General features: G+C 40.1%; 1 protein-coding gene across 5 annotated transcripts in view; it reads right to left on the reverse strand.

Moving 5' to 3' along the window:
• Window positions 1-10,750: 10,750 nt before the first annotated feature.
• GPR63 (G protein-coupled receptor 63) overlaps window positions 10,751-12,938 on the reverse strand; it is a 40,463-nt gene continuing 38,275 nt past the window's right edge. For all 5 annotated transcript variants that reach the window (XM_075498411.1, XM_075498408.1, XM_075498407.1 and 2 more), the window contains one exon: window positions 10,751-12,895. In XM_075498411.1, coding sequence (XP_075354526.1) covers window positions 11,492-12,751 — 1,260 coding nt within the window. In that variant the 5' untranslated portion in view covers window positions 12,752-12,895 and the 3' untranslated portion in view covers window positions 10,751-11,491. The remainder of the gene's footprint in view (window positions 12,896-12,938) is intronic.

Genomic DNA, 12,938 nt, shown 5'->3' on the forward strand with positions numbered 1-12,938 from the left:
GGACCTCTGCCTGCTCAGACCTACTGCAGAAACATAACCTGAAATTTTCCATGCCATATTATTCTTGAGAATAATATGAATTACTCCACCAGTAGCAGAACTAAGGAATCCTGGTTTCCCAGTTTACAGACGATACTTTTTATACACCTTCTCCTACAATAACCACATATCTCTCTTTGTTCAGCTTATCTTTGTTCCTTATAGTTTGAGATGTAACCAAATGTACTGAAGCCCGTACAAACAATAACTGCTCTATGTCAATCTAACACAAAATTTTAAAGTACTGCTAGTATCAAAGTTTTAAAACCCAGTAATTTTCTGAAAGTTTATAACTCAAATCCCTGAAATAAAAGCATCGATCCAGATATGTAATTGACCTATGGCAACACTGTAAAATCTTAATTGCTGCAAGACTGAAAGCAATACTTTCTGTAATCAATTAATCAGACTTCCTGCAACTTATTTATTCCAAACCTCTGCTTAAAATGATTTAGAGCTTGCAACATAAAATGAGGATATAATTAAAGAAGAGAACCTATTTCTAATGGCACATTAATTTTTAAAAGCCATCCAGTCACTTGATGCATGAAATGTAAGCAGATCCAACAGAGACAGTGGTGGTCTTTAAACTGAGCTGCAAAGTTCCTACACAGCTCTGGATGGGAGAGATACGAGGGGTTCAGATTCCCAGGCTTTTTTTTCCCCCACTATTTTTACTTCATTTACCCTGGCTGAGAAGTCATGGGGAAACTGATTCTAAAAAAATGGGTCATTTGCCTTTCTAAAAGGTAGATCCCTTTAAATTGGGTAAGGTTTAACATTCAGAATCAGTCAGCTGGAAAAAAAAAAACCATGCAAAATTTATGTTCAAGATATAGTGTGTGCTGGAAAAGGTCTGAGCCACTTGAGGTCTGGACTGAGTATAGACCTGAAGTTGAACATAATCCTTATCTGCAAGTCCAGGTCAGTCCAATTCTATTTTCAAATTATTTATCTGTTTGAGTATTGAGATAGCGCTTCATGGTGGCATCATCGTTCTCACGTGATAGGGCATCTCCCAGAACAACCTCCCAGCCACGAGCTGCAGAGTATTCCTGGGGCAGTACTGGCCAGTGCTAAGATATTCACTGCATAGCACCGAGATACTCATTAGTCCATAAACAGTTATTGTACCGGGTGTGATGGCTATAGAGGCTTTCTCTAGAACAGGAGAGACCTAAATTCAAGTCCTTGTTTAATAAATACATGTATTTTATTAAAGTCCTGGGTTCTTGAGGAATAGGGTGGGCATGAGATTACTGTATTAGCTCTGCAGACAAGAGTTGCATTAAATGCCTGGACACTGACAGGCCTTTGGTGTGACTAAGGCACCTACAGCATGGCGAGATGAGGACACAGCTGCTTCTGGGTTTGCCCAAAGAACAGACCTCATGTAGCTTGGGAGTGTAGACACCTGCCGACCCTCAGTACCTCCAGGGACAGGGAAGCATCTGACTAGAGATTCTGTTTGCTTATTCTTTTTTTTTTAAACTAATGTCTCTTGTGCCTTATTTCTCACTTCATAAAATTTGGGAAAATAATACATCTTTCCTTTGCAGTGTCAGAAGGTATGTATATTTGGGAAAAAAAACCCCAAAACTGTCTTAAAAAGAAACTGTGACTGGACTGATCAGAGCAAATAAAAAAATATTTGGAGGGGTAGGGAGATTTCTATGCTAACAATGATTTTGGACGTTCTATCCTTACCTTTGGGAGTCTGACATTCATGACCAGATATGTTTATTATTTAATTAAAATATTAAGAACATTTTATTTATTTCCAGATTGTACATATCCTACACATACCATGATTAGTGAGTTAAGTTGTATGATATTGGTATTTTTATTGCTGTAAAGTCTATAAACTCTATTGAACAAATATTGAAATTCACCTCATGCAGATTTTATGCTAGAAAACTGCATCACTTAAACAGTTACCCAAACTGAACACAAAAAGAAAAAGGACAAGACCAAAGGAACTCACTCAAACATTCAAAAAGATTATTGAAAGTAATTCTGGGTTTGGGTTTTTTTTCCCTTTATCCTCTATCATTTGCACCTTGTATTTAGCAAAGCCAGTGGAGAAAGCCAAAGTAAGAGGACAGAGTGAAATCTCTATCCTCAAAGAGCTGAAGAGCCAGGTGTGGTTTTTTTACTTAAGCAAGCTGCAAATATGTATTTCTACTCTGACACAAAGCTGCATAGGGGAAAAGATGACACCACCTTTTGTGACTTAAGCAAGCACTCCTGTATTTCATTTCACTCTGTCCTCACAACTAGAATAACCATTCTTCTTTTAATATGGCTACCATATATTACAGCTGATTGCTTTTCTCAGAAGAATTGAGTATGCTAAATTACATTTGGGACTTTTGTTTCCCTTGGTCATGCTGTGGCGTATCTCTACATTTGAGGAGAGGCTGAATCTTCTTTTACATTGACTGTAGACAGTGATATGGTTTATGCTGATCTTCAGCTCCCGTGGGAGTTTTTCCATTGGTCAAACAACAGCTTTCAAGGAAGGAGACTCCAAAACAGACCCTGTACATGGTACTATTTGTGGCCTCTCTGTCTGGGGACAATATTTAATCATTTTTTCCACTGTGTTTTGCTTTACTTTTGTAGGTACTGTAGTTTCAGCCCCTCAGGAGACACTCCACAGAATCTGTTGCTTAGTAATAGTAACCTTCATGGAAATTAGCTTGAACTTCAAAAGAACAAAACATCTTTCATTAGTCACAGGTTTTCAGATAATGAATTCCTCTGAGAAAGTTGATTAGAAAAGTGAGCCTTCCAGAATCAAGTACCACCAATGTTGAACTAAGATGAATTACAAAGGTTAGTAATGCTCTTGAAAGAGCCATTTCTTTGTACCCCTTAAATAATGTTCCAGATTCTTTCTACAAATACCCGGGCTCACCTTGACAATGGCACTAATAAAGTGAAGTTTTATGTAAGTGGAAACAGCATCTCATACAGAATAAAGCCAGAAAGAATTACTGGGGTCATATAGTCTGGCCTCCCATGTAATATAAGTCACAGAACTTAATTATTGTCCTAACAAAAGCACCTCAAAAAGAAAAAAAGTCAAATAAAAAATGCTTTTTGAATTTTTCTTTTTCCTTAGAGACCTGCTTTAGTTAAAAGAACTCCTGTTGCATGGTAAGGAAGAGGCGTTAAGGAGCAGAGAGGCACCAGAGGAGCTGCAGACTCCCATTCAGAGGGTCAGAGATAGGGGCCCACATCCTCTGCGCTGTGAGCGGAGAAGTCAGCCACCTCTGCAGGCTGTCCCAGGTCATCCACACGACAGGAAAGCAGCTGCACGGAGCCACTCAGTAGAAATGCCTGGCAGGACTGACACCTTCCTGCTGAAGTCCTGGCTTCCATCCCCCACTGCACCCACCTGAAATCCTACATCTCCATTTCACTTGGAGGAAGGCAGGTACCTAACTAAAAAGAACCCATCTCCTTTAAAACACAGCCACGTGGAAGAGGACTAATCTCTCAGCCTGATGGTTAGCATGTGCTGCTGATGAGGCAAAGTGAGGTCTGACTGCCTCTCCTACCACCTACCTGGTAGCCACAACACGGTGCAAGAAGCAGCAGAAGCTTTGTGGGGGCAGAAGAGTGCACAGGAATGAGCAAGATTCTAGTGCCTGGAGACCAGGACACTTGCAGCCTCAGCTCCCACCTCCATTTACGGGGTTGCAGATGCATTTCACATCAGGTAACGACTGAACAAAAACTGAAATCAGATAGGCAGTTAGGACCGTCTTTGAGGCTTCCGACTTGCCCCAATTAGTAGGCTGCAAAGTCAGCCCCCCTCAAGTGAGTCCCTAGGCTTCTTTCTTACTTTCCATTTACTCTTATAAATCTCACGTTGTTCCCTCTATCTAGTCTAACAAAATAGATAGGAGAGCAGCTCAGTCTATGGAATGATGCCTTCCGGATTTCTAAATATGAAATAACAGAAATGGAATAATCACCAGTACTTAAAAAATCATGCTAGAAGGCTGGGTAATTTTAGGAGTGACTTTACAAAGACCTGTCTACGCCTGAACATGAGAAATCAAAGACCAAGTAATCAGAAGTACAAAGTTAAGCATTCTAGTCGAGCAATGCTAAATCCCTGTGTAGAAGCTCTCACACAGAAGCAAAGTGCTAAGAAGCTCTCACACAGAAGCTAATTCCTTCAGAAAAATTGGACCAAACTGAGGCCAATTTACTTTTGCAGGAGAAAATCCACACCATGGTTAAAAGTGCAGGTATCTCGTGCCTCTTGTCTACAAAGGAGCAAAGGGGAAAGTGAATCAAGTTCTAAAATGCACAATCATTTTTCCAGTGCAGTTATCACCAGAAGTCACAAAAAAGATTACAGGTAGATTCAGACACTTTAGAAAAAGTCAAAAGGTAGAGCCTTAAAGCCCTGTTCATCCGCATTTGACCCAAAGGTTCATAGGTACCCAAGTTTCCAACATTAAAATTCCTTAAATGATTTGGGGTGACATTAATCTGACCAACTGAGAACATGTATCTCTCAACACTCCAGGTTTCCTTCTTAACCAGTGGAGAGACACCAGCTTTTCTGGGCTGTTTCTCTCACTCTTTTTGGACGGTAAACTTTCATACCTGAAAACATCCACTCATCTCCACTGACTGCAGAGGAGCCTCAAGTGATCAGTGGAGCTGTCTATGCTATAGCTAGCTAAAAGATCACAGACGTATCCCATCATATACATCTGCTTCTGCCTATGTCCAGAAGTGCTGCAGCACTAACAGCAGTGAACAGTGCAATGCCCGTCTCAAACTAGAATTTACAAAATGGGCTTTACATTATCTATGTCACATGAGAAAGTCCATCCATAGGCATTTTCAGACCCCAACCAACAGCTAAGGCTGCAAAACCCCCATAAACTAAGCCAAAATTCTTGGTAGACCACTCCCTTAACCTAATAATTCAGTGAAGAATATATTTAGGAAGAAGATATGATTTCAGTTTCTCTTAGGATCCCAGAGGATTTTAAACAGTCTCTCCTGAATGCTTTAATCGGTGGACTATTACCTAATCTGAGGTAAGAACAGAAAGGGCACTCTCCCTCCTTCCTGTAAAAGCTGTTTCACTTTGAACAGAATAATTAAATATTCACTGGAAAAGACAGGAACCTGGGCTGGGGTAGTTACTGCATGTGATAGGAAGAAGCTGGCTTCTACTGTTGCTCTCCCAAGAGCCTGTGAAACCCTACACCACCTTGTATCCACTGGTGGCTGGAGCACAGCCTCCCACTTTCTTGCGAGTACACTCACTCTTTCTCTCTGGCCCAAGGAGTATGAAGTGTGAGGGAGTCCACAGCAGGGACTGACGGTATCTCCTCTAGAACACACTGCAGTATACAGGCTGATACCTGACGGCTTCAGATCTCCTCCAGTGAGGAAGGGAAGGAAATCCAAGTCCAGGGAACCAAATTCAAAATTACTATTGTCACAGTTAAAGTGTCAATAAAGAAGCAAGAGATGATGGAAGAGATGCCACTCCATCTCTCTTCCTTTAAAACACTTTTTCAGAAAAAGACAGCACTGACACCCCAAAGAACAGCAGGACTTAAACTGTACTGTAGCACTGAGATTTTCCTGTAAGCTTCAGTGGCTCCCTCTTGCCATCCCACGTGTTTAGACAATACCCTCAGCCACCAAAATCTCCCCTCTGTCTTTGACACAGAGCCTAGGCCCAGTAAATCAAAAGGAGACACTGTTAAATTTATCACAGCAGTGATTACATCGCCTTTGGAGATGAGATTAACTGACTCTTGGAGGCATTATTGTCATTTATTTCACTAGACCTTCTCTTTCAACAGACAGGGCAGTGTTAGTGGAATTCCTATTCTTGTTGGTGAACAGGCTTAATTTTATTTCAGGTCAAACACAGAGGTTTGAATTGCAGTAATCTATTTAAGGCAGAGGACCAATTAAACAAGGAGTATGTCTCACTATTGCTACGTTCTGCACCCACACACCAGCAAAGCTGGTTAGCTAGACAGGACAATAAAATAAAACAGGAATGAGTTCTGCTTTGATATTTATGAATATTATGCCACTTATCTGCAGTACCGTTAGTGATTTTATACCAAGCTGCATTCAGCGTCACACAATAAAGTTGAACACAACCCAATATTCTGCACATAAAGTATCTATAACTTCCATTTTAAAAACAAAAATCAGCTCTGGAAGGGGCACCTAAGTATCACCCATTACAACTCACATTTTCTTCCATCACACGGTGCAGCCAACAACTTACGACTCTTCCCCCTCGTATCCGAGCTGAGTTGTGATTGTCTTCGTGAATGCCATTTTTGTTTGGGAGAAAGCTGTAGGAACTTTTGTTCTGGTGGATGCTCACCAGCAGGTCCTGTGCCCAGGGCACTCAGAGACACAAATCAGCCAAGGGATTCTAAGGGATGGCTATAGACTGTTGTAGCCCAGCTGCCAAAAGACAGGGGTGGAATAAAACCTGTAACACTACTGGGGACAAAACCAGAATCCTGCACTAGCTCTAGAGGCAAATATACGTGCTCCTCTAACAGCTCTTCCCTGACAGCCCTAATCTTATAACCGAAGGTGGTAAAACTCACCCTCCGCCCGTCACAGATGGTCCAAACTGTACTCAAGATGGGAGGGAGTGGCACTAGGTGCTTGCTGGCTCCACAGCTTCTCCAGGCACCTCCACCTCCTCCTGCCACCACGTGCCTGCTGAAACACAGCAGCGCAGAAGGCGCTACCTTGGGGAGGTGGAGGGGACCAGGAGAGGAGAAGGAAGACATGGTTGTTGTGGAGGTACGAGGAAGAAGTCTCAAAATTAGGCATGTGGGCAGCTAAGCAAGGCCCTTCCCGAGCAACTGGAAATACCTATCCCTTCTCAGGCATTCTTTAGGGACACACCTTGACTCTATCATTTAAAAAAATTACTCCAGCGGAATTTCTGCTAAATCATTAGCAAGCTGAAAAATTTCCCCAAAATAGCCAAGATGCTAAACATTTTTCATTCTACTAATATGGGGAATAATCCATCACCTACAAACACGCAGCACTTGAATCATAAAGGTCACTGTCTTGTGTTGAAATGAATCATGCCATGCAGTACCACTGCCTGTTTTATTTATTGCACAGTAAGATGATCTTAATTACTCAGTCCTAGCTGAAAGGTAGTACACCCAGTTCAGGTAGAATTTTTAGGAAAGTTATTTTCTTTTTAGACTTTTTTTTCTTTTGGTGGATATTATTTCATTTGTTTTAGATATATTGACACATCTCTACCCCAACGTCTCAGAAAAGAGCAGTCTGTAAATTCTTTAGACAAGAAACATTTTGGCTTAAACAAAACCATCTAAGTCAGGTAAACAATCTTTGTTATTTAATATACAGCTAAAATAAAGTGTTTGAAACGATGAAGTTGGGCATTAAATCCAAGAAGCCGGTGAATGCACAAAGATAGAGAAATTCTGTAGACTTTTGCTACCTTTTTGGAGAATGTTCATGTTTATTTTTTCTCCCTCCCCCCCCCGCCCAGGTATTTTCACAGGTGTAATATGTACAGAAAAGAAAATGCCATTCTACTTAACAGCTTGTTTTAAAACAGTAATTCAAGGTTTCTTCACATCAGAAAATGACAACTCCTCAAAAAAAGATCAAACCAGTTCATAATGGCAAAGTTGTGGTTCCTGGAAAACTGGATTTAAGAAATTCCTCACCCTTCCAACCACAACAAACTTGTGCTCTGAATTTTTATTTTTCACACAAAAATAAATCAAAATTTCTTTCAAGGAGGGCATTGTTGAATGATTTGAGAATTAAAAATCTCAAACAGTTGCAGAAAGACCACTGAAATCTTGCAGTTATTTATGCATATGCCCAAATAAAAGAAAATATGAAAGCATTAAGCATACAAGTGAAAAAAATAGTAACAGAAAGCAATAGGAGGCAAAACAATTTTCTTCTCTATATACATAAATATTTTTACATGAGTAACAAGAAATGTCAAAAATACACAACTTTGAGTACAAAAGATTCATTTCAGCAATAGATTTGTACAAACGAGACTCGTGCAAGCAGCATGCTTTGACAGAATGAATTAAACTGCAACGTAATTCAAAATACATTCATTTCAGTCCTCCATACCAAAGATTTCTGAAAATGTAACATGAGGGAATACAGTTTAGTAACAACTATCATTTCTGGAGAGGAAGAAAATTGTAATTCCCCAGTAGAATCAAGAAGGATCAATTTCAGTTTTTAAAATCCTTGGTCTCGGTCAAGGTCAAGCCCACTAAAATGCCTCAGTAGCCTCAATCCTGCCAACATGTATGCGTTTTAACATTACAAACGTTAGCAAGGTTACGCTGATGTTGGCAGGATCACAGACAGCAAGACTGAGCAGTTTAGCGGTCTTCAACTTGGTCCTAGGACTTCAGCTGTAATTATCAAGGCACTGCTCTAAAGACAGTGTATTAGACACAATAGCCCAAATGGTTCTGTAAACACATAATTACCCTGGGGATGCTTCTATGCCACCTTGTTTCTTTTTTTGAGCACCCTTTTGTTCACTGTATGCTCTGATCACCTCTAAAACTGGTATGTGTGAACACTGCGTCACCATGTAAGTCACCTCTGAATTTGCGCCACACGATTTGGGTTTCCTTTCTCCAAGTATCAGTGGATGCAGCTCTGAGCAGAAACCCTGTTACAGTCAGTGTAAACAAACACTAAATTATCAAGACAAATTAACTTTCTTTGATGTTTGCAATTTCTACTTCACAGCCAGTACTGATCAGAGATTATGAAATACCCACAAAATGTTTTCCCCTCCCTCTTCCAGAACGCAATTTCACTAACTTTCCTGTATTACTCGTCTTCTTTTCTTCTTGACTTACCATGGTTTATGACATTCATTCAAACCCCTTACATTATAGCTCTGGAAGACAGCAAAAATACCTGTTCCTGCCATCTTAGCCTATGCTCTCACTCTATCACATTAGCTCTAAGCACAATTTTGCTGCTTTCGGAGATAAACAGGAATGACAGCTCTGAAACAGAAAATCCATACTAACCAGGTCATAAGCTTCCACTATCAATGTAAATGTAATTGAGAAAAGCTATACTGCAAAGACACACTAAAACACTCTGTTTTACAGCAGAACTCCTTTACTGCCTGTCATTTTGATCAGAAAAATCCATACCATCATCAGTGAAGTTGACAAGGAATGGAAAGCACAGACATCAATAACATTGCCACTGCCTGGGTGCCTTTACATGTAACCCACAACCTCAGCTAGCAGCTTTTTTAGAAAAATGAAATTACTAAATTCAAAATTGTTCCTTTTATACTCCTAAAATTCAAATATTGCCAACACTTTTACCAACAGTTGTCAATGAGAAGAACAGAGATAACTGTTAAATTAGTTCTTCACTGAAGACCTAAATAAAATCTGGGGTGTAAAGGTTTAGTTGGCCTCAGGAAGCAAGCAGTCCCTGGACATCCACACAGTATAGGGCATTTCCTTCATACACGCAGTTCAATATTTATGCAGAAATAGATAAAATTGCTATTATTTGCTCTTTGGGTACAAGAACAACGACGAGGTTCCCATGCTCTGGGGTACTGAAAGAGAGATGGAAGCAAGAGAAGCCCAAACCCTAGCCCTGGTTGATAAGTTTGTTGTACATTAATCCTCCTGTACTCAGTCACAGACAGCCCCAAAAAGCCCACTGCAAGGATACACAAATTCTTCAGGCATTCTTCCCCAGCCTCAGAGCAACTGGGGATCTCACTTCAAAGCCCAAACCTAAGTCTTAATTTTACTTATCTTACCTTTTTCATCAGCTAAATATTTATTTAGCTGATGAAAAAAAAAAACAAACCTGAGTCTGGATCGCTATCATCAAGGAAAGCCTTTGCCTTTCTGCCTTCCAGGCAGGTACTGCGACAGCCTGACATTAATCAGAAAGGTGGTTTGGCATTTCAGGGAGAGAAGCTGATGCCTAATAGATGAGAACAGCAGAGTAAACCCTTGAGGCAGCAGGCACTACAGACGAAAAGGGGCAATGAACAAATCAGTGTGAAGTAGTATCAGAGGGAAAAGGGGAATTTAACTTACATGCCTAGCAAACTCTGCTGGCCAGCTGTTATTCATTATTACCAGTTTATGGCTTTGGTCTAATACTTAAACTGGAAAACAAGCAAGTTGAGGATTTTTTTCCCAGTCACTACTATGTAGACCAAGCCCTAGCCTCAACTATGGTTCATGTGCTATTTGTTTGCTGATTTACCCTACTATATCTAATTCTATCTGAACGAATGCCTGACAGCATGATTTCAGCAGTGTTGAGCACACCTAGCCTTATACGAGCTGCAAGCAGAAACAGCATTATAGCAACACAGTGTAAATTGTAGGCCAGAAGTCACAATTTCAGATAGGTTTTCAGGCATACCGTCAGGTTTGGATAGCTTGTAACACCCTGAAGTAACAACTACAGCCACCCTTTCCCCCTGTGACAATTTTCACATGGAACTCTATTTTTCTAAATCTTGTGTTAGCCTAAACCTCAGGACATGGTATTTTCATTGCTTTCTTTCCCTTTCATTCTTCCATTTTCTCCTTCCAACTCCCCTGATAACTGAGCAGTTAATGTTACTTTTGATCAATTGTTAGAAAACCAGCAAATGTTACTTTTGATCAATTGTTAGAAAACCAGCAAATTTATGACTGTACATGTAGCTATACCAACATAAATTGCCCTCCTAGAGCTTACATGGGTCTTTCATTGAAATTCACCAATATAACAAAAAATAATAATAATAATTAATAATACCCCTTCGATACAGAACAAAATATTCCAATGAACAACTTCTATAGCAAATGTTGTAAAGTGCACAAAAATATTAATGGAAATATTAAAAAAAGAAAAAAGTTTTCTAGTGTCACCATGAAAACTTCTGAAACATTGTTAAAATTAAATAGAAGTAATTTAATGAGACTTTTTGGCTCTAATATATTGGCAGACAGCAGCAACATTTTTCAGAAAAATTACACCAACTAAATATACCGTATCTTAGCAGCATAAAAAGTTCCTACAATTAGATGCAATTGCAGGCCTAGTAAGCATAAACCTGACAAAATGTTAGAAATGTAGTTTTCTTTTAAAAGAATGGATTTCCATGGAATCCTAGAGGTAACATTTGTTATTTTGTTTACATTGTATTCTGGTAGTAAACCCAACTATAACCAATCACATTCCCTCCCTCTATCTTTCCTCCCAAAATTGCAGAGAGTACTGGAAAATTTAATCAAGTTATAAGATATGGCCACAATGAAGAAGCCATATTAAACAAAACAAAATTCAACCTAAAGCCTAAAAACAAATAATCCCAGAAAACAACAATCATTGTCAAACAACTGCAGCTTCACACTACCGACCGATGCTCCCCACACACATAGATGGCACTGGGTCGAATGCGCCGCCTTGTATGGCCAGGTAGCTGTGGCAAAAACTTGAAGTATTTGGGCATCAAGTCCAAGCATGCATCATGAAACTTCTTAATCCTCCAGTAGTAAATCAGTGGGTTCAGTGCAGACTTGAGGTAGCAGAGCCAAAGGAGCCAAGTGCTTATCTCAAAAAAGTTGTGCTTGTAGTAGAAGTGGCTGTTGAATGTGGCAATAAGGCTGTAAGTGGTGAAGGGCGCCCAACAGACTATGAAGACAAGGAACAAAATCAAGATGGTTGTGAAGGCACGAGTTTTAAAGCTCATATCAATATTCATCTGAAAAGGTCTCTGTAAGCTCATGAGACCAAGTTTGCTGGCCTGGCTCAGGCATATGCTATCAGGGTGGCTATGGATACGAACTGCATTGTGACGGACGGTGTTGAGTATGCCCATAAAAGAATACAGCATTACCAGGAATGGAATAAAAAAAGAAATTAGCAAGATAACTATCACATAGGCTCGGTAACCTGGGCTTGTAGAGTAGCCAAAAACACACTGAGGTGCTCTCGAGGGTATCTGCAGATTAGGATTCCCTACTGATAACGGAAAAGCAACAACAAAGGATGCTGCCCAGGAAATCACAATGAGAATCTTTGCACGGTAAGGGTTCAGTTTATCTTGCCTCTGAACTATGATAAGAAATCGGTCAATACTAATAATAAGAAGAATGGCTACCCCCTCTATGACAAAAAGCCAGAAGAACATGGCAGAGGCTCTGCAGAATATATCCCCGAAAATCCACTGAGTGGTAATGATTGTTATCAGAGCAAAAGGCATGTTCAGCACTGCCAGCAGCATGTCTGCAAAAGCCAGGCTTGCTAAGAGGATGTTAATTGCAGATCGCATAGCTGCCTTCTGGTAGACCATGAGGCAGACAACAAAGTTTCCAAGGAAAGAAACCAACAGGATAAATATCATAGCAGCAGAAAGAATGATCTGGAGGGGCAAACTCAAGCTCCTGAAAACTTCTTGCGATGGCAGGATAGCTGTAGTGTTTACCAGAAAAGTACTTCTCTCAGTGGTGAGCACGGCACCTGAACTATATCTCAATGGCTGTGTTGTGCCACTACGAAGCAAGAACTGGGGAGTGGTAAAATTCGTATAGGCATTTTCATAAACAATAAAAGTAGCATTTGAGGTCCCAGAGTGGGCCAGCGTCAACATTGCTGAGAAAACCATTGCTTCAGGAGAAACGAAAGCAGAACCAAAGGTCTTCAAGGCATTTCATCTTGTTCAGGCAGTATTTTATTCCTGGTCATTTAACAAATCAAAATTCAACGTCTGAAAGCATCAAAGTTCTTAAATTCACATCAGTATTTCCATCTGAAAAAGAAAGAAACAAATTTAAAGAAACAAAGTAAGACTC

The sequence above is a fragment of the Mycteria americana genome, chromosome 3, assembly GCF_035582795.1.
Source record: "Mycteria americana isolate JAX WOST 10 ecotype Jacksonville Zoo and Gardens chromosome 3, USCA_MyAme_1.0, whole genome shotgun sequence".
NCBI lineage: Eukaryota > Metazoa > Chordata > Aves > Ciconiiformes > Ciconiidae > Mycteria > Mycteria americana.